Genomic DNA, 27,305 nt, shown 5'->3' with positions numbered 1-27,305 from the left:
ATTTGTTAATAAATTTACGTCTAGGATTAGTTACTACAATGAACATAAAAATAATCGATTCTTCCGTTTTCACTTAATCGATTTTCGTACAAACAAATATGGCCTCTAGTAAATGATCAAGTTTTATAAGATTTGTTTGTTGTGATTTGTATTTAATTAGCATGTAATACATTGATTAATAATCGTGATGACAACTATTATACTTAATATTCTACAGTGTTAAAATATCAATGTGAACTTTTGTCTCACAATATTTTTAGGTTCTTCATAATATAGTGACGCCAGTAAATTTGTTTTGAATTAAAATGAGTAAAAGGCGCCGAGCGTCGTCAGTGGCTAGTCGAGGAGCTGACGGCGATGATAGTGATGACGGGGTAGAACTGAGTAATCCTGGACCGCCACCTTCACGAAAAAAAAAGAAGTTAGAGCCGGTATGTTATTAATTTCAGAACATAACTATCAAAAACAATACTCGCTTTCCTTTAGTGTTATATGCGTTACTCGGGGAGGTATATAGATTTAGACGTTATAAAATTATATAAGTCGACATTAGATGCTAAAAAGTTCGTTGTCAAAATAAGTGTAAAAAGAATTTACATTTTTAGAGTGAAATATGCCAACAGTTGTACGATACCATTCGTTCTTACAAAAAAGAGGATGGATCTCTACTGTGCGACTCTTTCATACGTGCTCCAAAGAGACGGCAGGAGCCACAATACTATGAAGTAGTATCTCAACCTATTGACTTATTAAGGGTAAGTACCATAACATTGCACTGTGTCTTGAACGCAGTCCATCTAAGCAATAAAGCTTTATGTATATTGATGACATAAATTTTTAGGTGCAACAAAAACTTAAAACTGATACTTATGAAGATATCGAGGAGTTATCGGCTGACATTGAATTACTTGTAAATAATGCCAAAGCCTTCTACAAACCTGACTCTATTGAGTACAGAGATGCTATAGATTTATGGAAACTTTATACACAGAGTAGAAATACTCTTGAAAATGGTAATGTATACATTCACTAAATCACATAGAATTGCTGTGTCATAAAATTATAAAATATCTATTATACTTATCACAATAATGCAATTTTTTTGATCAAGATAATTTGTTTTCCAAAGAAGTATCTACTCTGAAATTAATGCTACAACGTGATAGTAATGTTATATGTAATAGTTGTGGTTTGGTCCTCTCAAGCACACATGAATATATTGTCAAAACTGTGTGATGGGGATAGGCAAATGCAGATTCACCAAAATTACACCCTTAAATGTTCTAGAGTTCATGCAAAGAAACTCAGCCAGTACTCTCCCTACTGTTCTCACTATTATGAGTCTTCATGTTTTCACTTCTCTTCAGGATGTAGACTAGCTTAGAGTGCCCCCAGTATTGACTTTTAAAATCTTCATCAATATTGAATCAAACATTCTAGTATGTATTCATTTGATATTTGAAAGTTTAAAATTAATGACATTGTCAATTTGTTACAAAATGTTGTTACAAAACTATAATTTGTATACTCATTCTAGTGGATTTTAATCATACCAACTTCTTGAACCTTTTCTTAACTTTTTGTGTGTGACAGTTATATTGATGTTTCCTGCCTTCAAAACAATATAAAAGCCAAGATCTCCTCTTTAGTTACCCCGCAGTGTCCACATAATCTATCTAAATATGACTAATAACCTATCTTGTCAGTGTGAAATTTATGTAACACTAGTTATAGTTTGAGCTAGGAGCTGTTACTACCAAGTCTTTGTATCCAGGCTAAGTACTGTTAGAACTTTATCACCTCACAAACTGGTGAAGCTGTTAATGCTAATGGACAAACGGCATATTTATTTTATTCCTTTAAGGCTTATCCAAATCTGTTTGTACTATCTATAAACAGATGATTAGTGAGGGGTAGCTCCAGGATCTTATAGAGATTAAGTTGCAAAGCGGTTTTAATGGTTAGCTAGTCAATGCTAGTAAATGCTCAGATCTCTTCCTCGACTTTTGCCTTTAGGTGAACCTTTCTTTAAAATTTAAAAAAGATTTAAAAGCCTTTAGCTAATCTCAGAGTTTATGTACCAAGAGACATTACATATTATTAGAAGTGTTATGTTCTCCATGCATTGGATAATGGAAAAGAAAACAACCATATTGTTTCAGACAATTTGACAGTGAGCAGAGCATGTTGTTGTTGTGGTACACAGAATTAAATAAAAAAAATTGGCTCTAATATTTTTTGGGTATTATAATTATAAACATTTAATAAAAAGTTGATCAGGTCAATGACTCATTTGTATACTGGATATTATAATACATCAAACATTGGTAAATTTTAAATTCAAAATGTGGGAATTTCCAGCTAGCTCTTCTCAGCAGCAGATTATTCCAAGCTGGTGATAGTTTACTATGTTATGTTAAAATAATTGGTGATTTAAAAGTTGATGGTGCATGAAAATGCTTGCTTGAATAAAGAAATTTCAAGTTGAGTTAAATAAGTTTAATAGAAGAAATATGATAAATTGGTGGATATGTCCAGTAAGAAAACATTCTGTGATAATTAATGTGTGTAAAAGAAAAAAAATTAAATATGTGCTTGGTAAAATATTTTATCATAAACACAAAGAGGGTTCTACATTTACATGATTTATTTACTGATTTTTCTATGGTATCAAAAATAACAAAAAAATATAACATTACAAAGGTTTAATATATGTTTTTGCAACCTGAAAATTTTTTGACACTGAAGTGAATTTATCAAGTCATACCATATTGAATATTTGATAAATCAAATGTATACATTTATTATATATTGTACATTTATACCGGGTTTTAAGTTTTTGTTTAACATAGAACATTCAAAAACATTTACAGGTGAGGAAATAAAAACACCAAAGGTCTCACGTAATGGATCATCAAGCAGACGTTCAGATGTCGCTGAGGACTTATCGGAGACATCTACAAATAATGAAGATGACAATATTTTTGAAGAATTATTTAATGCTGTGAGTGTATATGATCATTTATTATGACTAAAAACTATGTAACTAGGCGGACAGACAACTTTGTTTGTTGGTAGATCCTAGATTCCGACTACTTTCCACAATTATTATTGGAAATTGATGGGGGAGGTATATGTCTGATAGTGGCTGAAACAATGATTATTATTCTAATGTGCTATTTTGATACTAGAATTTTCAATAATTTCTAGGTAATGTCAGCAAATGCTGATGGTCGGCCATTGTATCCAGCATTCCAGTTTCTACCGTCGAAACGTCGATATCCAGAATATTTCAATGTCATTGATTCTCCTATAGATCTGAAGACAATAGCTCAGAAGATTCAAGCTGGTGAATATTCATATCTTTCGGAACTAGAGAGAGATCTACTTCTAATGGTCAGAAACGCTTGCCTTTTTAATGAACCTGGAAGTCAGATATACAAAGATGCTAAAACACTAAAAAAGGTAACTTGCCGTTTTACATTTTAATTTTTATCTGTATATTAGCTATCTTCTGCGCGCGTGGCTATGCCACTAAGCTAAATAAATTTGAAGGAAAAGCATTTTACAAATATTTAATTCCTTTAGAGTGATTTTTTTGATTTTGTTCATTTCTAAAAAGTTGTGACTTTGCAGCATTTTGTTTCAACTTCGATATTTTTTGAAGCGCTATGTGATACACAATATTTTTTGTTTTCACATCTAGTGCATAAACAAATATATTAGAGGGTTTTCTTAGCTGTCCATGTGACTCGTAACCATTGTTTATGTGTTTTGTTGATAGTCATTGTGAAAGCAAGTCGCACCGGTAACTGCAAACGTTTGAATTTAAATGGCATATCTGTCGGGATCATTGGTAAACATGTTAACAGTACATTTTCACCTTTGAATTTTCCAGTCAAAATTGTTGCCTAATAATTGTTGTAAGGAAAATTATGAACAATGGCAGACCATTGTTCATAACATTCATAGGTGGTGCTGGTCATTGCACCAAATATAAAATGTGTTTTTGTTTATAATTCCTATTTTAGCACTAAAAATATCTATAATAATAGTTCAACAAAGAATGTAATTCAATCTATTTAGTAGCTTTTAATAAAAATTATCAGATAATTCAAGTAAGAAAGCAAGAGATTGATCAGCATGGAAGAAGTGGTCCAGCTAAGACTTCTGAGCGCATTAGAAGCAAGCGTTCGTCTCGAGTGGGTCCTGTTCCAAGCAGCCGCGCTCTGGCTATTATGGAGCCATTGGGTTCAGAACCTGAGCCAGAAGTTAAGGTGATTATTTAGTAACGAATAATTTTGTTTTACTTCAACATCATCATGAAATAGTGTTATGGCTTAAAAAATTTTAGACCTTTAAAAATTATAACAGGAGAGATTATTTTTTATGAATAAACCAATGTTGTTGCAAATTGGGCTCTGGCAATATTTTTAACAGAAAAAAGCTTCATACGAAAATTTCAATGCGTCAACTAAAGACAAATCTGCCTGCCAAACAACAATTCTTTGTTCTAAATACTAAATAATAATTGTCAGGCAAGCCAATAATCATCACGTAATTTAAAAAGGTTAAAAATGCGTGTTTTTTATTATTCGGATTATATTTGTAGCACTCTGAAGACAGTGCTGGAGACAGTGACGATGATAAAGGTGAAAATGAAGATTCTCCACAATGGAAACTTTTGGAGACTGTTAAAAATCACCTCGGACCTAGTGGTAAATTATTTTAGATATATATTATTCTATTTTATTACTTCCACAGTTTATTTATTACTTATTTCAACTACTTTTATAAAGTTAGCAATAATACAGTGGTGTTGATTTATACTGTTTAATTAAATATCTTAATATTAAATAAATTAATAAATTTCGGATTGATTACTTTGAACAGAAAATAGATATAACTTTAAATAAAGCATTTTGCTGACAAACTCCTTTAAAGCTTTTAATTAATTAAATTTGATTATTAATTTATAGGTTCAATCATGGCGGAACCTTTTTGGAAGTTACCTTCACGCCGGGCTTATCCAGATTACTACAAAGAAATAAAGAATCCAGTATCTTTGAACCAGATCAGGAATAAAATACGAAAAGGAGGTTACGGTACGCTGTCAGAAGTTGCAGGGGATATGAATATTATGTTCGAAAATGCTAAGCAGTATAATGTTCCAAGTTCAAGACTGTACAAGGATGCAGTCAAGCTGCAAAGGTGAAAATGCCTATTTGCTGACAAAGATTAGTGTATAATTTAGCTACTGTTTTGTTTGTGTGTAAAATAAAGGGAGACATAAATTTGAATAATTAAACACAGTTATATAGAATGTGCCTATATGAAAATATGTTTGAAATACTAGTACTACTACTACTTTTTTAACATTTGTCTTTTTTCTTCTTTCACAGTATCTTTACATGTTTTTTTCTTTCTTTCATCCAACATAATTTTTCACTCCAAAAGCATTATTGTCATTCAACCATCGCCTTTCAACTTTCTTCTCTTCTTTCAACTTTTAATAGGTATGATTTAATTCTTATTTCTCTCAATTGGAGGTAATTGAGAGAATTTTATTGTTTTTCTGCAGTACTTCAGAAATGGTTGGCGACACTTATAGTAGCCCAAAAGGGAGGCAATGCTTTGCAGTGTGAGTTTAACACTGGGGTTGTGAGTTAGGATGTTATTAATGATGAAAGAACAGATATTCGGATGCATGTTGTGTTTTAGTGTTTTAGCACATTAATCAGTGTTAGAATTCACTGTTTAGTCTTAACAATGCTTACAGCTCAAATCCCTACTTACCTTAAATATGAATTCCACCTGATTGGGATATGTACAAGCTGTTAGCATAGGCCCTATGGCATTTACTTAATCTGTTACTTGTTTAATATTCATATTGACTATTGGCAACTTCATTTAAGCTGTCATCTTTGTGATGAGTTTTTTGTTATACTACCTTGATATTAATTAATTTTATTGTAGGTTAATGCAGCAACGTGTTCAAGAACTCCTCGATATTGTTCAAAGTTCGTCAAGCGATGATGAAAGTCTCTCTTCTGTGAAAAACCAGACACAAGTAGTTACACCTAGACCGAGGGGTATGGTATTCTGTAACAATCTATCTAACCTTTAATTCTTAATATTTTTATTATAATAAGAAATGGAATAAAATTAGTTTCCATGAATTTTATTCAAATAATTTAAATTGTTTCTATCATATTCATGATATATGACTCTGAAACATAGTCTTTTATTATCGGACTCAATACAGAGACAATCTTAATGAGCTATAGACAATGCGAGGAATCTCTTCACCATCGAATCAACACGAGATGCGTAAATGACTTAAAGTAACAGAAATCTCAGCGGATTAGCAAATTAAAGTGGCAGCTGGCAGGCCACATGGCACTTAAAAGGGACCGCCTCTACAGCCTTAAGTTTCTTAAGTGGAGAGCAAAGATAGGCATTTTTAAAGCAAAAAAGAAGACGCTGGATGCCTCTTTCAATGGGTGTTGTTGGAAATATAGAGGAAGCTTGCATCCACTAATAAATGTCCTGTGAAAGAAATGTTGAATTATTAAATAGTTTATGGGAAATCAAGTGGTGATTACTTCAAAATAAGTTAGATCTAATTAACCAATACCTCACTTGGTGGTTACGTACCAAAAAACCACTATGCAAATTAAAACGACGCAAAGTAAATTTAGATTTTCTATAGCAAACCATGTAAAGACTCAAACCCAAAACAACGCAATGTAGAAAATCTAAGACACACAGTGAAAATTAGTACTAATTACGAAGCGACGCATTGTCGATAAAACGCAAAATGAAATGACGCAAAGCGAGGTATTAGTGTACATAACATTAAAAATCCAACGTCTAATTGCATATAATACTCCAGTAAACTTAAATGTAAGTTATATTTGTTTTCACAAACAACATGTATGTTTTAAAACAGGACGTCCTCGTCTGAACCCGTTACCAGTAGCAGCACCATCCCCAGCAACAACGCCGTCAATATCGAAGTCATCGTTGCCGTTAAAGAAAAAGCTTCACTACATATCCAAGCATCTGGTGGAGTTCACCTGTTCGGATGGACGGCAACCCATGCTGCTATTTATGGAAAAACCTAGCAAGAAATTGTATCCTGAATATTACAATGTCATCGATAGGCCAATAGATATGATTACTATTGAAGCTAATATTAAGGTAACATATTTTTTTATGATACGGCATAATGAAAGTCGCGAGAAGCATCCCAGGAAGCGATCAGCGCAAGATTAATCATAATGACGATCTTTGGGGAAAGCCTTTGCCTTGACCCTCTATCGGCTAACTTAAATGATCGAATTAATATTTTTACCATATTTAATTAGAAAATTGTTTGTTAAATATGCAGTACACCATTAATTTTTTGCTGGCTCAACAAAGTATGTAATCATTGATTGATTCATCATTCCTTATAAGAAAAAGTATATAAAAAAATAACTATGACAGTTAAAGGCATTATTTTAATGCAAGGGATGTTTCCAACAATTTGAATGATTATTGAATTAATCACGCAAACTAATCTATTATTGACAATGATATAAAATTACATCCGCAAGGAGGCGTTCTTTAAAAAATGGGAATAAATAAAAGGTAAAATTGGTACGAAATAGAATGGTAGAATTGTAGGATGTAAAAAGAAAATGGAAAGATTTTAAGAGGAATGATGGAAAAGCGTAAAATAAAAGTATGTGGGAAATTTAATAAAAGAGAACTAATGACTGTGCTAAAAATCAGTATGAGAGGTCCAATAGCAGGGACCATAAAAAAAAACATTTTCTCGAAAATAGGTAGTGGCTTAGCATGTCTTATATTCAGCGGTATATCATTCCATGCGGTACATCATTGAATGGTCTGTTTTATTAAATAATTATTTTTTATAATTGTATTAAATATTGCAGAACGATCGTTACAACAGCGTAGAAGAGATGGTATCTGACTTTAGATTGATGTTCTCAAACTGTCGTCAATTTAACGAAGAAGGCTCCATGATATATGAAGATGCTAATTTACTGGAGCGCGTTATGAACGAGAAGTTGCGGGAGCTCAGTGCAAGTTACGAGAAGAAAACTCCGCTCAAGACCATTAAGCCTGTCAAGTCTAGACAATTGTCTCCCTTTGAACAGAAGTTGAGGACACTGTATGACGCGATTCGTGATTATAGGGACCCTAAAGGTTTTTAATAATTTTTTTTGTGTTTTGTAAACATTGGATCAATTATAATTGGAGGATGCTTGAATATGTATACCTTAATTTGAATAGTCGGCTTATTATGGAGAGGACTTTTTTTAAAATACAATATTATATATTATATTTTTTATAATACGAATTAATTTTTGAAGATATGAATATACTCGTATATACACACACATATATGTACATAAACACATCCTCTGAAAAGTATATACATTATGTTTATACATAAATATTTCTGTAGATAAATATTTTATTCTATTTTTACAATTTATAAGTACATACTTACATATGCTATATACCTGTAGAAAATGTACAAGTAAAGTGAAGATAATTGCGACAAATTTTCCTAAACAGACTTTTTCTTAACTTTCGTATTAAATGTATTTTGATTCGTTATTAAAATCGCCTCAGGAATAATTATGTACAGTAAATTGTTTTCAAAAACAAAATCGGCCCTTGAAAGGCTTTAAAAAGAAGTATGTAAAATTGGAATTGTCGGGAGTTATTGGAATGACGGTGTAGTTTATTATGTAGACCTAATAAAATATGTATCCAATCTTTGGTTATAATTAACTATGTATAAACTTTTATCTGGCTCTATTTCAAATTCATAGATGGTTTCAAATTCCAATTCGGAGAGGTTACAATTGTCTATGATAATTATTTCCCCTATTTCAGCTAACCGTCAACTGGCCCTCATTTTTATGAAGCTTCCAAGTAAAATTGAATATCCGGATTACTATGAGCTAATTAAAAACCCTATAGACATGGAGAAGATTGCACACAAACTTAAAAATGGGATCTACAACTCTGTGAATGAGCTGGCTTCAGACTTCATACTGATGTTTGATAATGCCTGCAAGTATAATGAGCCGGATTCGCAGATTTACAAAGATGCCCTGATACTGCAGAGAGTTTGCTTGCAAACTAAACAACTTTTGAGGTACACACATTTGAAAATTATTTATTTAACATTGGTTTAATTTATAATCGCTTTTATTATTAATTACGTATAATTATAGTCAAGTGACTCAACGTCAATTGACTCTGTGTTTGGCACTAATCAATGTAACATAACTTCTGAAGATGCCCCGTGGAGGGGTGAAACACGTGTTGAGTGAATTAACGGTGGCGGTTGTGTAATTCGCATTGTTTGCCGCATACGCATTTATCAGCGGGCTGTGGCGGGCCGTGCACTTTGTTGCACGACTACCACTGCATGTGCAGAAATGGCTAAATATTGGTCCTTTTCTTACTTATGATGAAGCAATTTGTAAGGTTAAATCCAGAGATTTCTTATACAGGACATACTAGACATAGATTAAAATTTTTCAGTTTTTTTATGTTTTGATATTGATTACAGCCATAGGATGTTACGTTCCCTATATATTTTAATGGGACCAGTTGAAACTGACTTGACCTTAACCAGATTGTCTGTCCATCTTGTGAGTAGACGTCTTGTTGCGTCTGCCGGTTCGTGCTTATTATTCCAGAACCTTAAGGCTCCAGCGGCTATCATCATCGTCAATTTAGCCGATTGACGACTATTACAAGGTATAGGCCTTCCGTAAAAATTGCCGCAAAAAATGCGCAGCCCGCAACCAGCGACATTCCCCGGCCTTATGTCCGAGTTCGTGTCGCCCTGTGGTTGCTACCTGAAAACCATTGCCACATCAGATGAGCAATTTTTCGAGTGATATAGCCCTCTCCATAGATTTTACTTTACGGGATTGATAACTTTAATAGTATATTCTACTAAATAAACATTTTCGACGCAGGGAGGATGATGACGCTGTCCCAGACGTGCCAGCCGCCGTCCAAGAATTACTACTTAACCTTTTTACATCCGTTTACAACCATCAAGATGAAGAGGGCAGGTAAAGATCTGTGTTATTTTAAATATATTTCCATAAAATGGTAAAAAGTAAGTAATAAAGGAAATGCTAACAATAATAACTTAGTTATGTAATCTCATATTTTGCGGTGTCTTCTCCGATGAGGATAAATATGGAACCCTTGTAGATTTTATTTAGTTGCAACATACTGTGGGTTCTGATTTAAAATGAAAAACCACTGGTTCACAAGGAGTCTTTAATTCACAAATCAGATGGTCCCCCTACTTTAACACAAAGTATACTTTCGCTTAGCCCAAACTACGCTCTCAAATCGCTTAAGAAATAACTGTCCAAATAACTCAAATAGTCACTTTATATCACTTTATATCACTGACCATAGATCTTAATCTTATAACGCAAAAAACAACTCTGAACTGTCGACATGGGGAGTACACCTATTTATACTATGGAGAAGGTTCTAGTAAGTTCGCGATAGTACTTTGTTAGGATTTCCGAGAACCGTACACGAAAATCTATAAATAACTTCAAGGTCACGCGTGTTTACGACGCTTCGTGATTCTAGCGTTCCGCGTTTATTATTTAATGGGTTCTCTAACTCTTGGTTTGTAACAATACCATTAATTAAAATCGGCTCATTAGGCAATTTTCTTGTGACTTACATGCCACTGGTCACAACGTAAGAGGTTGTCAGACTTTATTTCACAGATTTTTATTTATAGACCACTTTTAATTAGCATTAGTCGGTGCCGCTGCATTCTCTACAGATACATTTCAAAACCTACATAATTGAAGAGTAGATCTAAATATGGAAGTATCTGCTTCGGTTAATTTACTGTATATAGTTTATGCAAGTTTTTGCTTAAAATGATAGGCGAAAATCAAGTTCACAATTTTATTTATTCATTATCGAAAGCAAAAAAAAGGTTTATGGACCGGAATGAGTAGTGAACTATATTTTCTTGGTCACGCCTACACAGGCCCCTGTCGCATCTCCCGTGATCCCCTGAAGAGTAATATAGACAGACGTAAGCCACAGGCAACCGCGTGAATGTGCTTAATAAATTTATAAAATAATAAGTAAATTAAGGGTTCTAAAGAGAATTCGGATTTAAACAGCCACTTAAGACGTAATTTTTTATAATGTTGTATTGCTATGCTTATCTTAACGAAGTTTATCATGTAATATTATTTAATTTGGTATCTGTCCTGGAACAAACCGCCTACCGTACTAATTTTTCGTTTTTCTTTGTTTTTTTTTACATATTTGAAACCCAAACAATATTTTTTCACATCATGGACTCTGAGTTACAAAAATATTAAAATAAATAATGAAAACCGTTTAATTTTTAAATCAGTGTCAGCTAATTGCGACATTGGAACAATTTTGTTAATAATTTTCTCCTAGAAGATTTACCTCACCACATAGTGATTTTGGTCACTTGTATAAAAATTGTAACAGTTATGGTTATATGAATTACGCTGTCTCGGTATTTTAAATAAAGTTTACTATTTATAATTATTTTTTTCCAGGTGTTACTCAGACAGTATGGCTGAACTACCTGAACACGACGAAGCGTCCAACGGCGAGAAAGTTCGTGCTATATCGCTGGACTTGGTGAAACGACGACTTGATAAGAACCTTTACAAGCGTCTCGATCATTTCCAACAGGACATGTTTGCAGTGTTTGAAAGGTATGATATCTAGACCTTTAACGTTTTGGACGCTGCGGACATGTTTATGCTAAGTCATTGGCTTTGATTAAATTCGATATACGCATGCGTCTATCGATTTTTTTTACAATGTTACATTGGGTATTCTTTACTAATTTAACTGCTAAATTTAATGTTTATAATAAGTAGCAATGTTAATACTCAAGAAATAAATCTCTTTAATTTAATCTTGTGCAAAAAGATTACAGTAATTTATTACTCTATATGACACAGGGTCGGGGGTAGTCGCTTCATACGGAAAGCGCAAGGCCAGTCATAGTGGCGACCTTTGGGGGAAACCTGTGCCTTGGAGTGGGTGTCTATCGGCTGAAAAGAAGAATTTATTACTATTAACGCCTTATAGACACGGATCAGTTTAGATTATGCTACTTACTCTTATAAGTGTCCCGTATCCAGTGATCATCAAAGGCGTGGCTAGCGCAGTCCCTCCTGTAGTCCTTAATATTTAGAACTCATAAGGTTAACACGTAACTCATGTTATAAAAATATTTTTTAATTTGGATATTTATTTTGTTTTCAAGAGCCCGTCGTCTCTCCCGGACGGACAGTCAAATATTCGAAGATTCGGTAGAACTGCAAACATACTTTACGGATCAGCGAGACCAGCTTTGCCGGGGGGTGCTCCAGTCCCCTGCACTCGCATTCACCAGAGATGCTATAGCTACAAGCGTCGAGCTAGTAAAACAGTGCAAACTCTTACAGGAAAATGATGATGAGGATGAGACCAGGTGATTTGGTCTTTTAATTCTTAAAATATTAGGCTTTGCTGCAACATCGAATCTGAAATGAACAGATCCCCAGAATTATGTTAACCGACATAGGTCTAAGAATTGCTCGTCTGAAGTGACAGCGGGCCGGACACATCACATGTGCAACCGACATACGTTGGGTCAAAAGGTTATCGAGCCGAAACCACAAGCTGGTTGTTAGAGTACTTCTTAGTTTATTATTTTTAGTTTATATTTTTTAGTTAAAAGGGCTTCCTTATTTGTTTCACAAGTTAATTTTTTTGTAAGAAAAATGTATGCGGTGTGAACATTCACTTTAAATTTATGTTTGTTTACATTAATTTTTGTTTGTTTTTTTAACAACTAACAATTTACCGCATAGTTCTTTCGGCTTTAAATAAAAATAAAACATTTTGTACATCTAGTTTGTGCATAAACTCATTTGTTTTACACTTATACATATTTAAATAATATAATATATAGTAATAATAATAGTCTTTTGAAAAGACAGCGATATGCAAAAAATATTAATTAAATACTTAAAAGGTTTTTAAAAATCTGAATTAATGTTTTTAGGTCAAGTACAGACGACTCGATGCCGGCTGGAGGTGCGCCTTTGAAAACCCAATACAACAAGGGAGACTTTGTGTACATTCATCCAGATAAAGGCAATAAGGAACCGGCGATTGTGCAGGTGGAGAGAATTTGGACGAATAATGAAGGAACTCCCATGATGTATTGCATTCCTTACTTCAGGTGAATTTTTGTTGTAACTTATGAGAACAATTTGATATTATTGAGATAGTTATTGTTAAAACATTATCAGCTAAGTAGTTTTTGGAGATTTTAGAATTTTGACTGTCATCAATTAAATTTTGGTACAAAGAGATTCCTATTGAACTGTAAGTAATATGTATTGTGTTACTTGTGTTCGCTAAAAATGGGCATTAGTATTTTTTCTATGATTTTATATATAAATATTTGTAACCATGTATATACATGTAAATATGCACATAAATAGCTGTTTAAATAGTATGGCTTCTGTAATAAGACATAGTTGTATTCCAGATTGTCACTTATTAATTTTATTTAAGATGATGTCATTTACCTTATTGGTAAATAATATTAATTATATTTATTTTATTTATTTTATAATCTATGTGTATGAGAGCACCAACACAAACGATTACATTGTGCTTAAAAATACTAAAATAATACATACAATCCAACTTGGAAAGGCAGCATTTAGGAAGCTCCAAAATATCTTCTCGTCCAACCGACCGCAAGGTTTTCGAGTAGCGGACACGTGCTCGACGCGGCGTGGGCTGGCCCCTCATTAGGTGGACTGACGACATAGTTAAGGTAGTCCCCGGATGCGGGCAGTGCGAGAACGGTCATCGTGGCGATCTTTGAGAGAGGTCTATGTATTAGATATTGTACTAGGCGTCTATCGGCTAAAAAGAAGAAGATTACATAGCAAAATAGATACTGTAGCTGCCACTAGCCACAACCTCCACATTTTATCTTCCATGTCCCAAATAATCGTTTTGTTGACAGACAATGGAATTCGTGCAAAGGATGGATTGCAATAGGACGATAAAGAGAACCTTTCCCTGTAGTTAAGGTTTTTTTTTTATATCTGAAACAATATCTGTACTTATTCCTTTAGGCCTCAAGAGACTTTCCACGTGCGCACACGCAAGTTCTTGCAGCAGGAGGTGTTCAAGACGGAGACGCACCGCACAGTGCCTCTCGACCAGGTCATCGGCCGCTGTTACGTCATGAACGTCAAGGAGTACTTCAAGTTCCGCCCTGAAGGTGAGCACCTGATTGTGTGAAACTTTAATATCATGGATTCATCATCACATGGGTCACAACAAGGAATATATACCAATCTTACTCATTTGCTAAATTATGTACCTAAGGCGCGACACAGCGGTTTCGGTAGCGCTATAGCGCTGTTATTCGCTAAAGCATTGTCACTTTAGTGAATGAAAAATGATAAATAATGTTTTATGTTAAAGGATATGCTGATAAAGACGTATATGTTTGCGAAAGCCGGTATAACACCAAACACCGCTGGTTTAAGAAGATCAAGGTGTGGGAAGGGGCTGAGAAAGAAGCGACTCTAACACCAAGAGACGTAAGGCTTGAACAAATATTACTTTTATTTAAAAACCGAACCAATTGCCATTGAATGCGTGAACGAGCAAAAGAAAGTTTATTTGGTCTTGCAGCAAGCTCCGAGCATATAGCCCTCTCCATATTTCACTGGGCCTGACCTTGAGCCTTCTTTAAGCCATATATGATTCTTAAATAAATAAATAAATTTGCAGGTGCCTCTGGAGCCAAATAGAACAGTATCAGTGTTCCGAGAACGTGTCGAAAAACATAAAGATGAACTGGCCGAGCTGGAGGTGTTGGAAAATATTCAGGAGAAAGACAGACCGGTTAGTTATAGTGTTTTGTGAATTAAACTTTCCACTAGCCTCTTTTGTCTCAAGGTATTTCGTATTAAGATAAATATAGAGCATAACTAATTTTACAAAATAGACAGTTCAGAATATTAAAAAATATATTATGTATTAAAATACATTTTTGAAACTTACACGTCATTTATTATCTTAACTTATTTTAACATCTTTGTATACCTCAAAATATCTTTCTCTAGATGTACATATGTCTATTATAATTTACTTGTGGACTTTAAAATCTATATAACAAGCAATTTGAATTAATTCCTATAGAATAAACGATAAATACTAATTTGTATGTGTTAAAGGTATAAAATTTACATACTTTTGTTAAAAATAGCGACAGACACGTGATAAATATAAGAGATAAAAATAAACTCCTCTTTAATTTCGTCTACTGAAAGGCAACAAATTCTTCATGGCTCTGAGGTGTATGTAGATGTAACAAAGTTCCACAGTATATCTTAAACCTTTCTTTTCTTATATTTAAATATAAAACTAAAATAGATAGTTAAGTAAATCTTTTTACATTATTCAACTTTCATCATTACAGCATTCAAGAGTTTTTAATTGCTCAAAATGTGTATAGTAAGATTTGTTGACTTATTTATACATGGTTGATATTATATATTCAAACATGTTAAACATAATTAAATAGAGCAAGTGTTGAGGCTGAGACTGAGAGAAGAGCCAGCCAAAACTTCTCAGCACATCATCATTCCGAACCGGTGGTAGCTTACTGTGTATAATGCTAAAATAAGTTATAATGAAAAAGTATGTGTAAATGCCTACTTGAATAAAGATATTGAATTTTCATTTATATAATTTAAAATGTAATACAAAAATGTCAACATACATCATAAAGATTTTTTTTTAATTTAACTATTTTTTACTATATATTTTTTTTCAGGACGTGGTAATGTACAATCCATTGGGTACTGATGACGAGAACACGTATTATGAGCAGTACAACATGGTATGCTCGGGCGTGATCAAGACCGGAGACTACGTTTACGTGGTGACGGATGGTGGCAAGCAGATGATAGCACAAGTCGACACCATATGGGAGACGGGAGAGTCAGTATTATTTTAGTATATAACTCTTATGTGGGCATCTGTACTACTTTGTAATAAATTTAACAAGTTCATTACACAAAAAACTGTAAAAAATGCTTTTATAATGTAAAAAAATTTTTAAACAACAAAGCTACAAAAACAAATAGCTAACAAAGCTTGGAAATGAATTGCAACAAAAGATTAAAACCCTCATTAAGCTGAGACCTGAATGTCATATAAAAATAACTTTCTCTAAGTTTCATTAAATAGGTAACTCTATTGTGGGCAACTGTATACTATATTACAAAACATTCCTTTTTAATGTTTTGAATTATTATGAAATTAATTTAAAAGGTCAATAAACAAACACTTGTAGAAAAATTCGTATAATATTGTGAGGGAAATTTTATATTATAATAAAGCTTTTGGAAATGAATCGCTCCACTGTATTAAGGATATTTTAAAAGTAACCACAAAAAACTCTGTGGGTTCTTTTTAAATCACAATGTGTTTTGAACTTTCATAGCTTTAAGTTAAATGGCGCCATTATAAAGGAATTCAATTTGATTCTAGTATCATTAAATTGTGATCTTCTGGGATTGTTCTCAATATACACAAGTGTTTAGTATAAATGATCTGATTGTTTGTTTTAGCAACAAATGTTACTTCCGCGGACCCTTCCTCATCTTCCCGGCAGAAGTAGCGAATATTATAAACAAGGTAAATTATGTTCTTTGTTCTTTATATTATTTAAAAACAGTTTAAAAATAATGCTTTTAATATAATTGTCCTGTGTGTGTATAATTGTGAGATTTACACCTACAATTTTATCTTATTTGGTATAAAAATTGTGTTTGTCTTAAGAATGAAAAGAATTTCTTTAATTTCAATTTTGTGTTATTTAATTGCATTATAACGAACTCATATATCCCAAATTAGTAATAGTATAAAATTAGTATAAAATGATCATTTTACAATTTTCCAGAAAAAATTACTAAGTCTGATGTTAGTGTGACTTATGTGAGCTGAGCCATTCTTCTATTTGCAAAACAAAATAATTATAAAACGTGTTTCAGTAACTTCTGTAGGTTCATTTTTTCATTTTTATTAACATTCATCAAGAGTGGTGGAGATCTGAGATATCCAAAGGAGTCTTGGGTGACTTGACTACTTGCTTTAAAGTTTAGTGCTGCACTAACTACAGTGGCAGGACATGTCACAAGAATAGGTGAGAGGTGGGAATTCCCACCTTTTGAGCACAAGTTCAAGCTCAAAAAACTGGTGAATCTTAAAGATCTAATGCCAGCATCAGAGTGTTCCTAATGTGAACCAATAGTTTCCCCATTACATTTTGATTGCAGTTTTTTTTCTAATGATTATGTATTTGGTATATAAATAAACATATTTCATTTTTTCTGTAGCCGTTTTATAAACAAGAAGTTCTGTTAACGACAATGCACGATACTAGTCCACTGGTGGGCATCGTGGCAAAATGTGCGGTGTTGGACTATGACGATTATCTCAAATGTAAGTGTTTTATATGATAAATTAGATGACACATTTAAAACTATTATAATTTATTAGTGAATAATATTTTCTTTGGAATGATTTTAAAGATTTTTTTAATCATTATTATACATCGCTCGCTCGAGATAGCGACGTACTATGGACGCCCTCTGCCCCATCTTAGGGACATAGGAATAAACGATGGTACATCACACAAGTATCAAAAATAAAATCAGATAAATATGGCATAAAAAGGACGGTGTCAACGGAGACGGTGCTTTCTTATAAATATTATTTATTATATACTTGTACTTAAAAAATTGTAGTGACAGATTTCCAAATTACCACATGTTATTGATATTGGTGGAAAAAAAGAGAAAAGCGTCAAAAAGTTCCAATCAGAAATGAGTAGATCTGTAGATTTGTAGTAGAAAGTTCCCCTCATAGCCCAGCTGATTTGCAAGTTGAAGTGGCAATAGGCACTCCACATAGTGCGCAAAACAGTTGTCCGCTGGGGTTTTGAGGTTCTGGAGAGACCACAGAACGGCAAAGGCAGCGAAGGACGTCCACGCACAAGGTAGACTGAAGACCATGTTCAGGTTGTCGAAGCTGGATGCAAGCCGCTTCCTACCAGTTCTATTGGAAATCTATGGAGGAGGCCTATGTCCAGCAGTGCACATTTTATGGCTGAAATAGTAATGATGATAAAAATTTTACCAAACTCAAAATATAACTACTTTGGCTACTAAAAATATTTAAATGTGGTATAATTCAACTTATTTACCCATAGTATTTATCTTATTAATTTTAAATTCTCTGTCTTAGGCCGCCCAACAGAGATATCAGAGAGCGACGTGTTCGTGTGCGAGTCGGTGTACGACGAGTCGAACCGCGTGGCCCGCAAGCTCAAGACCGGGCTGCGTAAGTTCGAGCACACTAAGGACGTTACCGTTGATGAGGTTAGTTGGATCCATTAAAACATTCCTCGATAAATGTATTAAATCCTTAATTTCAAAGTGGTCCATGGGAGACTCGACTAAGGCCTACATTGGCGTGACAAAAAATGAAGGGTCCTCAATGATAGTCAAGGATTAAAATATTGCCTGGATTCCAAATTTAGTTAGTGTCAAAACATAGAACTATGTTGTGAAGGTGTGTATAACTTTTTTCTTGATTTTATTTTACATTATTAAAAACTCAACAAAATTAATAATGTTACACAAATATAAAGTAGTTAAAAAATACCGGACTAATTGCAGTTTGATAGGCAACCACAACACGCGTTAAGTAAACAAAAAAATAAATCTATTTACTTTAATCTAATTTAAAAAGTTAGCAGGTAATTATAATTCCTTAATTATTTACTATTAATTATTATATTTAATGAATAAATTCCTTCTTTTAAAATCTCTGTTTATATGGTTTATTAATTCTCGTTCAAGATCTACTTCTTCCCGAAACCGCTGGGTCCGCCTGCTTTAGCCACGCCACAGGAGGTGCATTCTTCATCCAGTGCCTTCAGTCAGAAGCCTTTCAACCCTAACGTCAATGTTGATTCAATGGTAACGTATTATTAATGAACACAAAAAATATTAATTACTTAAGATTAGTTAATACACAATATTTGCCTTCGTTTTGTTACGAACGGCCCGACTGATTTATTTTATTTATTTTCATAGCATTTTGTCTTACGGGTTTTTGGTTATAGAACAGTGTCGCTGAAATTAAACATCTATTTATTTTACCAAAGAGAGGTGTGCTGGCTTATATAACTTAAAAGTTAAAGATTCCTAGCGAAATGTTTTTTAAAAAATTGGCATTCTAACGGTTGCATATTTAATAACATGTTATTTATGCATGAAAACTTAAATACTTGCATAAAAACTGTGATATATAAAAATAAACTCTTAGCGCCCGAATTTCGTTCTCAAAAAGTTAATAAATCATTCATGGGTTCAAAGGTTTACATACATGTTTCTTAATTTTAAATATAGAATTAAAAGTGTATTATTAAATAAAATTTTATTCAATCATTCAAAAGTTTATAGTTAACAGAAATGTGTGGAAACTAGTTTGTTGACTTATTTACATCGTTGAGGTTATATTGTGTCTGTTGAGGTTATACTGTGTCTCAAACATTGTTAGTTATAAAGAGCGACTGTTTAGTTTCTGATCAGTTCTGAGCAGTTTAGCATTTCGAACTGGTGGAGGCTTACGACAATTGAAGGGGAGTGCAAAAGCCTATTTAAATAAAGATATTTTTAATTTTAATTTCTTTACAGGATGGTAAACCTCAGTTCACAAACCTTATCAACACTACAATAGGCAGTCAAGATGTTGAGATGATTCTAGAAAACTCTCTCGATGATTCTTCGTTGGCTTCTCCTGCTACGCCCTTGTCCATAGGCGAGTATCGTAATTCATAAAATTATTTAGACAATGATAAACTTAATAACTCAATTTATAATCGAATATGTATTATGTACATGTATGTATAATATGTTAGCTATAAAGAAATATATTTTTTATCTCAGAATCCCAATATATATTTTAAAAATAAGATATTCGTTTTCACGTCTTATCTGTATAACTTGAAAATTCTAAAAACAATTCGAATGCCTGAATTAAAGTCACCTTTAGCAAAGTAACTAATATACTTACCTCCATTTTAGACGATATTTTAATAACGCGGTTCACCAGTAAAAACACAAACTTTACACACATTTTTGTTCCAGCTCGAATCTGTAAAAAAAAGTCTTATTACGACAGTATTTATAAAAAAAAAATATCTAAATACCAATATACAATTGTGAGATAACAGTTATGGCCTAGTCTTCGTAGAACTTATGTAACATATAAAGAGGTTAGATGTATGCATTAAATTTTCTGGGTTCGCGTATTCCCACTGCCCACATCAAACATAACTTACATCTAAAAATCTGAATGATTTTGAAATACATCTGCACTTATTGAAATTCAAAAACTGCTTTATTTTAATTTTGTTTAAATAGCTTCATCAGTGATTTTCATTACATAAATATTGTAATAAAACACATATAACTTAAAACCTAGAACCTTGGGTCACCGTCAGTGTAAGTAAATGCAGTTATACATAAATGTCGGCATAAAAATCTTAATATATATAAATCTCGTGTCACAATGTTTATACTCAATGGACTTCTAAACCACTTAACCGATTATAATAAAATTCGCACACCATGTGCAGTTCGATCTAACTTGAAGAGATAGGATAGTTTAAATCTCAAATTATAGTCGCAATTTTAATTTATTGCTAATTATTGTCTGTTATTATTTGACAGTCACAATTATCTGTTAACTCCAAATGATTCTAACAGATGTCGATACCTTTCGACTGGGTTGAGTAAGTAATCAATAGATGGCGCTGCTATGGTAAATCTACAAACGTGTCATATAAGCTACATTTTAACAGCATAATTACCACGTGTTGTTGACGCTATAAAATTAATTAAATTTATTTTGTAGTGAACGAAATACCGTATAATTCAATTATTTCCACTTTTTAAATTTTCACAGCAACGCGTGGCCGGGTCAGCTAGTAATATATAAATTCGATTATAAAAAAATTGAAATCGTCGTATACAATACAAAATACAATCTATGCTAATAATTACACTATCGAAAGTCAAGAATTAGAGAAAGATAAATAAAAATAAACTCTGATGTACCAATTATTTAAACATGAAAAATAAAGAAACTCTTCGCTGAAATCAAATCAATCAATATATCATTATAAATGAAATGTAAACTCGACCATAATCTTACAATTTTTATTTTGTTCAAACCTAAAAGTTGAAACAGCCCACCAGAAAATATCAGTCTCTATTGTTCTGTTTGTTTGCTAAAAGATTGATTTGAAAACATGAACGATAGTTGCCATTCATGGGTAATTGTAATATTACAGGTGGTAACAGCAACCCATACAATCCTTCCATGACACCTTCGGCGATCAACGAGCGCTCCAATCCAGCTACGGCGACGCCTGTAAGCAGCAAGAAGAAGAAAGAGCAGAAGCAGAAGATCGTCACCGGCTATATTCTCTATTCCAGCGAGGTGCGAAAAGCAATTGTTGCCAACAATCCTGAGTCGACATTTGGTGAGTACAAAGTGTATAGGCTAAAAGGTTTTCTGTTTTCTAGAATTTTTTTTTTTTTTGTGCTGACGAAGACTTGAATATTTCATTATCATCATGTCAACCAATAGATGAACACTGAAAGTTATAAGCCACCCTCCAGTAACCCCTGTCTTTTGCTGTTTCTTAAATATGTCGTCTATCCATGTAGCGATAGACCTACTCACGCAGAGGCTTCGTAGCAACCGTCAATACCCACTGCCACTTTCAACGTGCAATTTATTTACGCTGGTGACACTAATTCTTCGGCGGATCTTCATTCCTTAGCATAACCTTCTTCATTGTTCTCTGGGCCGTTTTTTAAATACCTTCGTTTTTAGACATTGCGGTATTTAAGTGTAACTGTAACATATCCGTAAAATGAATCAATTTGTTCCAGGCGAAATATCTCGTATAGTAGGCAACGAATGGCGCTCTTTGCCGGCCGCTACTAAGCAGAGCTGGGAAGAGCGAGCCGCTCGTTGCAACGAAGAGACCGCAGCCAAGCTGGCTGAGGAAATGAGGGAGCTCTCGCAACACGTGCGTTAAAATAAATAGATTAATTAATTACTAACTGGTAAAGTTTTAATAAATGTCACCACTTTTTATTTTGTATATTTTCAGACCCCTATGGAAATGACATACGAATGCGCCTGGGACACTTGCGATTACCAATTTGAGGACCTCGGCGATTGTATGGAACATTGTATAGGCGACGGAGGAAACAGTATGTATCTCGCAAGTACCTATAATTAAGTAATTACACTTATAACTACTGTAAATTTTATTTAAAAAATAACTTCATACACATTCTATTCCTACGCTGCCAGTGATCGGAACCTTTATTGAGACAAAGAAAACTAAACTGGAGCGTGAGTATGCAATTCTTTTTCTAATGATGTACATTTGTCAAGTGTAAAAAGAAGTATCAAATAAGTTGCAAATGACGTGTCCTGAAACATACGGAAGATATGACAAATATTGTACAACATATATTTGATATGTATATATTCTACATATTGAAAGGGTCTTTAGGGTACCTTATGAAATATGTCATCTGAAAAATTCACTTAACAGTGTAAAACTTTCTGCGTTTTTTTTTACGTTTTTTTAAATTTGATTTTTAAGGGGGCATTCGAAAATCTAGGTCCAATACGAGTTTGATCCTTTCGCTTTAAAATAAGAATTATATAAGTTACATAGGGTAGTAGGGAAGGGTATAAGTTGGGGAACATTGGATTACGTGTTTCTTGTTTGTTTAATTGTAAAAGCTCGCCAGAAGCAGATGCAATAGAAACTGTATACTTACAATAGGAAATTATTATATATACATAAACTACAACAATAACTACACACACATAAATTATATCTATTGTTGTAGTTTATATATACGTATATATATGTGATTATTCATCATTATGTAGCAAATGTATGAATGATCATTCCGGAACTTACAACTATGTAATCACTAGATTAAACCATTAAGAAGAACTGTTGCATATCCTAGGGTTTCTTAACTGCGATTATCTCGTTGTCACATGAAGAAATTTTATGAAAGGCTTGTTTCTGTTCTCGATATTTTATGCAAATATGTGTCAGTGAATAAGTACGTGTGCGTTAACCTGTGTTGTCCGTGTGCATGCGCGTCGTTAGCGGGTCACGTGCAGCAGCACTACCGGTCCGGGGCCGGTGCGGGGGGCGCGGGCGGCGAGTACCCGTGCGCGTGGCGCAGCTGCGCCCGCGTCCGCAAGGGACAGGCGCCGTTCCCCAACCTGCCACGCCTGCTACGCCACGTCCGCGACCTCCATGTCAACAAGGGCAACGGCCGTATGATGGCAGTCCACGAGCGATCCAGGTCCACACCCCTATTCTACCCTACTTTTAACCTTTTCAACATCATTTCAGACAATTCATTTTATATTTACACTTTATATGTGGTGATATCTCACTTATTTTTAAAGTCGAGCATAAGAAGAGTATTTACAAATTAAATAGTGTTCTGTCAAGTGTTTTCATTGCTGCAATACTAATAATTTGGTCTTTGATGGTAACAAATATAAATTAATTGAGTTTAGTAAACTAGTATAATGTAAAAGTTTAAAATAGTAGTTTAGGATGGATTGGCTAAACAATTCTCTTAAGTATAACTTTAGATAAAAGCTCCAATGAAACTCCCATCTCTCAACACTTGCAGGCAAGTTAATGGACATATTAATGTTAACTCAGTATCATAGTCTTTCTAACTTTATTCTAATATTCTGTGCTCATAGTGTTTTCCTTTGACTCTTGTGTCGTCGAAACTGTAGCGTTAATGAGAGGTGGTGGTCAAAGAGGGATTGGTTTACTATAAAAATTCTCGCTCACGTCCATCACAAACACAAATAAAAAAAACGTGCGGCTTGCCGGTAATCGAACCTACGACGAACGACTATTGGTTAGGCTACCAGTGGTTCACGTACATTTTTCTTTCTGTAAATATTTTTTTCTTTTTATTAACGTTTTTTAATGGCCCCTGTTATTGGGGACTTCTCGGGCTTTTTGACTTAAATAATTTTTTCACGTTAGTTTTTGTCATTCTCTTCTATTTATTTTTATATTAACATTCATTCATTTTCCATCACACATCTTAAAATTTTACATTCTCGTTAATTCTTAATTTCCTTCTTTGCATCGCCTCTGATTCTCTCTTCAATTATCACAGTACAGGGTTTTTATCAGTTTATCACAATATTTCTTATTCTAACGAATTAATTTTTATTTCTATTGCAGATGTTACATTTTTCACAAAATATTGTTTTTTTTTGCTTTTTATTTCACTATATTATATTGATACATTACTACTAACTATACTTTATTGTTATTCTTTATATAAATCCTGATAAACTATACCTGATTATTATTATATTATTTCTAACATTTATTACTCCAAATTACATTTTCATCTCTTTAATGGAATCAGGCGTTACCTTGCGGAAGTCCATCCTAAGTAAGAAAAGGACCAATATTTAGCAACTTCCGCACATGCAGTGGTAATCGTGCAACAAAGTGCACCGCCCACCAGCCCGCTGATAAATGCGTACGTGGCAAACAATGCGAATCACACAACTGCTACCGTCAAATCACTCAACATGTGTTTCATCCCTCCACGGGGCATTTTCAGGAGTTATGTTACACCGATTAGTACCAAACACAGAGTGAGCTCAGTCCGTCGCATTTACATCTGCAGTTTTCATTTAGTTCGTAAGTTCGAAGCGGTTGAGATTGTTAGTTACGTATATTTCATTCAATATTTATGTCTGTACGATAGGAACTTCGTGCCTTCGAGTAAGAAACCGGCAAAAACATACCTGACCAACTTCCGAAGTGGCGTCATGTCTCCTGGAGGTATATGAATATATTATCTTATTCAAATATATTTGTATTGACCAAAGATTCACAGATTTTTTCTCAGACTACTTTCAAAGTTTAACTGGTTCCGACTGCCCTGAAGCTACATTCCTACCATATGCCCAAAACTTGAGGAAAAATGTAAAGATTAATATTGGAAATTAGCATTGTGGCTGTGTTACAACCATGAGTTAAAAGGTTGTTGTAAAAAGTGAACTGAATGCTTAATTAATCAATTGATTGTTTTGTGAGTTGATATAAAAAAAGTATAGTTTGTCAATCAAGTGTTATCTGTGTAAGTCTCGACATTGTGTTCTGAATAAGAAATTTGAAATTTTTTACACGTAACAGTAGCTGACCTTAAATTATTATCAGCCATTGATAAAGCGGACTGTGGAATCCAAATAAGGAAAAAATCCAAAAAAGGAAATTCAATTAGGGCAGCTGTGAAAGTTGAATTTGTTTACTTGTGTTGGATCTTTCTTGTAAAGTTAGACTCGTTAATAGTAAAGTTCTAGGTTACTGAAATATTCCAACCTATGTTATGACGAATGAAACCGATTTCAAGTCTAAGCCCGATATACTGTTAGTGAAGCAAATCATTTGGGAATTAAGGTACAACTTTGGGAACTAATACAGTTATATATCCAGCTTCGCTATCGGGGATGTCACCGATGGCTCGCAACAGTCCGTCGCCTGGCGCTGGCGGGGTGGGGACCGCGAGCGGCGGGGATTCTTGTGCGACGACTTGCGCACGCGCAGGCCCCGAACCTATCTTCGTGGCAGCGCCACCCAGAGCGCAACGCCTCACGCACTCTGAGGCTTATATCAGGTGTCTATACTCTCTAATATATTCATCATCACCAATTGCAAGCAGTCGGGTCAGGATTACTGAAATTCTCGACCAGCGACCATTAGCAAGTAAGAGAGTTGATAGAGTCCCTACTAGGTGGAATGTCGAAATAACTACGGACACGGGAAGTTGCTGAACGCGGACAGTGCAAGACCTGCAATCGTGGCGATATTAGACGAGGCCAATGCTTTGCAGCGGGCGCCTATCGGCTGACATGATAAAGATGATTTTAAAATTTCAACTTTTACTTTGTCATGTAAATGGTTATATGACTTTAATTACAATAAAAATATATTAAAATAATTAATGTATCTACGAGAGGTTTTCTAAATTACTAATTAAAATAATAATTGTAACTCGATTACTTCCAGTTCGATTGACAAATGTCAATTAGTGAAAGAGGTAATCATGGATATCCACGTGTTGAGGACTCTAACAAGTAATGTATAGTTTAGTAGAAGTAAATGGTTGAAATAATTGTGATTTTAAATACTACAAGATTTTTTTAGATAGTTGATATCGGAAGGTGCTGGATGCAGGCTGCTTCGAGTAGGTGTTCTGGGTAATTTATGGGAAAGATCTATGTCCAGCTGTGCATGTTCCGCAGCTAAAATAATGATGATAACATAGTTGATGATAAATACTGTCCTACAATTGAAATATTAAGAGGGTTTTTAGCATAATATGAATTTATTGATTAGCTGACCGAGTCGATTGATTAATTAGTTGAAAACAATTTATGTACAGGTACATCGAAGGTTTGCACTCAGAACAGAAGTACATTACGCCGTGGGAGAAGTCACTCACACCAATGCCCTCCAACCCTGACCCTGTACACTTCAACGTCCACAAGCTGTCCCAATGGATGACCGAGGACGCGGTTAACGGGTATTTGGCGCAGGACAAGACTCTCACTGAGGCGGACATACAGAAAATGGATCAGAACACGAAAGTAGTGAAAGCTCTCTGCGTGTTGAGGGATTACATGATGAGGGATGCGCTCGCCATCTACAAGAACATGTGAAACATTTTTTTTTATCACTAGAATTTAAGTGACAGAATATTGCAAATCTCCAATTTATTATCATAATAAAGTTTATTGACTTTACTTAAGTTTATTTCACCCATTTACGTAATCGTATTTATTTATGAAATACATAGATATTTAATTCATTATAAAGATGATCAACGAGACAATGAATATAAAGATATTTTAAATACAGAAATAAATAGAGATTTTAAATAAATGACATTCACCACAAAAACCAGTGAATTCGTATTTTTTTTTGGGACTGGACTAATAACATTTGGAGTTTCCGCGTGTTC

General features: G+C 33.9%; 1 protein-coding gene across 2 annotated transcripts; it reads left to right on the top strand.

Annotated features, from left to right (window-relative positions):
• Positions 1–116: 116 nt before the first annotated feature.
• polybromo (protein) lies at positions 117–27,087 on the top strand. Of its 2 annotated transcripts, none has more exons than XM_068769326.1 (32): positions 117–431; positions 606–755; positions 842–1,013; positions 2,874–3,004; positions 3,211–3,465; positions 4,110–4,277; positions 4,613–4,718; positions 4,980–5,211; positions 5,977–6,092; positions 6,953–7,203; positions 7,944–8,217; positions 8,917–9,181; positions 10,017–10,115; positions 11,625–11,786; positions 12,347–12,553; positions 13,130–13,309; positions 14,223–14,371; positions 14,578–14,696; positions 14,890–15,003; positions 15,938–16,104; positions 16,737–16,803; positions 17,505–17,610; positions 18,415–18,548; positions 19,032–19,151; positions 19,872–19,995; positions 21,533–21,724; positions 22,140–22,279; positions 22,364–22,467; positions 23,382–23,594; positions 25,047–25,123; positions 25,778–25,958; positions 26,727–27,087. In XM_068769326.1, exons 1-32 carry the CDS (start codon positions 306–308, stop codon positions 27,001–27,003), a joined length of 5,178 nt encoding a protein of 1,725 aa, XP_068625427.1. In that variant the 5' UTR covers positions 117–305; the 3' UTR covers positions 27,004–27,087. The 2 variants fall into 2 exon arrangements, with proteins under 2 accessions (XP_068625427.1, XP_068625426.1); XM_068769325.1 differs by having other exon boundaries at positions 25,766–25,958.
• The last annotated feature ends 218 nt before the right edge of the window (positions 27,088–27,305 follow it).

Source organism: Battus philenor, unplaced genomic scaffold, assembly GCF_028537555.1.
Source record: "Battus philenor isolate CCGP_79_NKW_IND1 unplaced genomic scaffold, ilBatPhil1.0.hap1 SCAF_28, whole genome shotgun sequence".
Lineage (NCBI taxonomy): Eukaryota > Metazoa > Arthropoda > Insecta > Lepidoptera > Papilionidae > Battus > Battus philenor.
Note: the sequence above shows the minus strand (reverse complement) of the source record. Positions and strands in the feature narration are given on the sequence as shown.

Coding starts and splice junctions, on each gene's coding strand:
- polybromo (XM_068769325.1), top strand. CDS start 306: ATGAGTAAAAGGCGCCGAGCGTCGTCAGTGGCTAGTCGAGGAGCTGAC. Junction 6,093..6,952: donor AGTTACACCTAGACCGAGGG/GTATGGTATTCT, acceptor GTTTTAAAACAG/GACGTCCTCGTCTGAACCCG. Junction 21,725..22,139: donor CAATCCTGAGTCGACATTTG/GTGAGTACAAAG, acceptor AATTTGTTCCAG/GCGAAATATCTCGTATAGTA.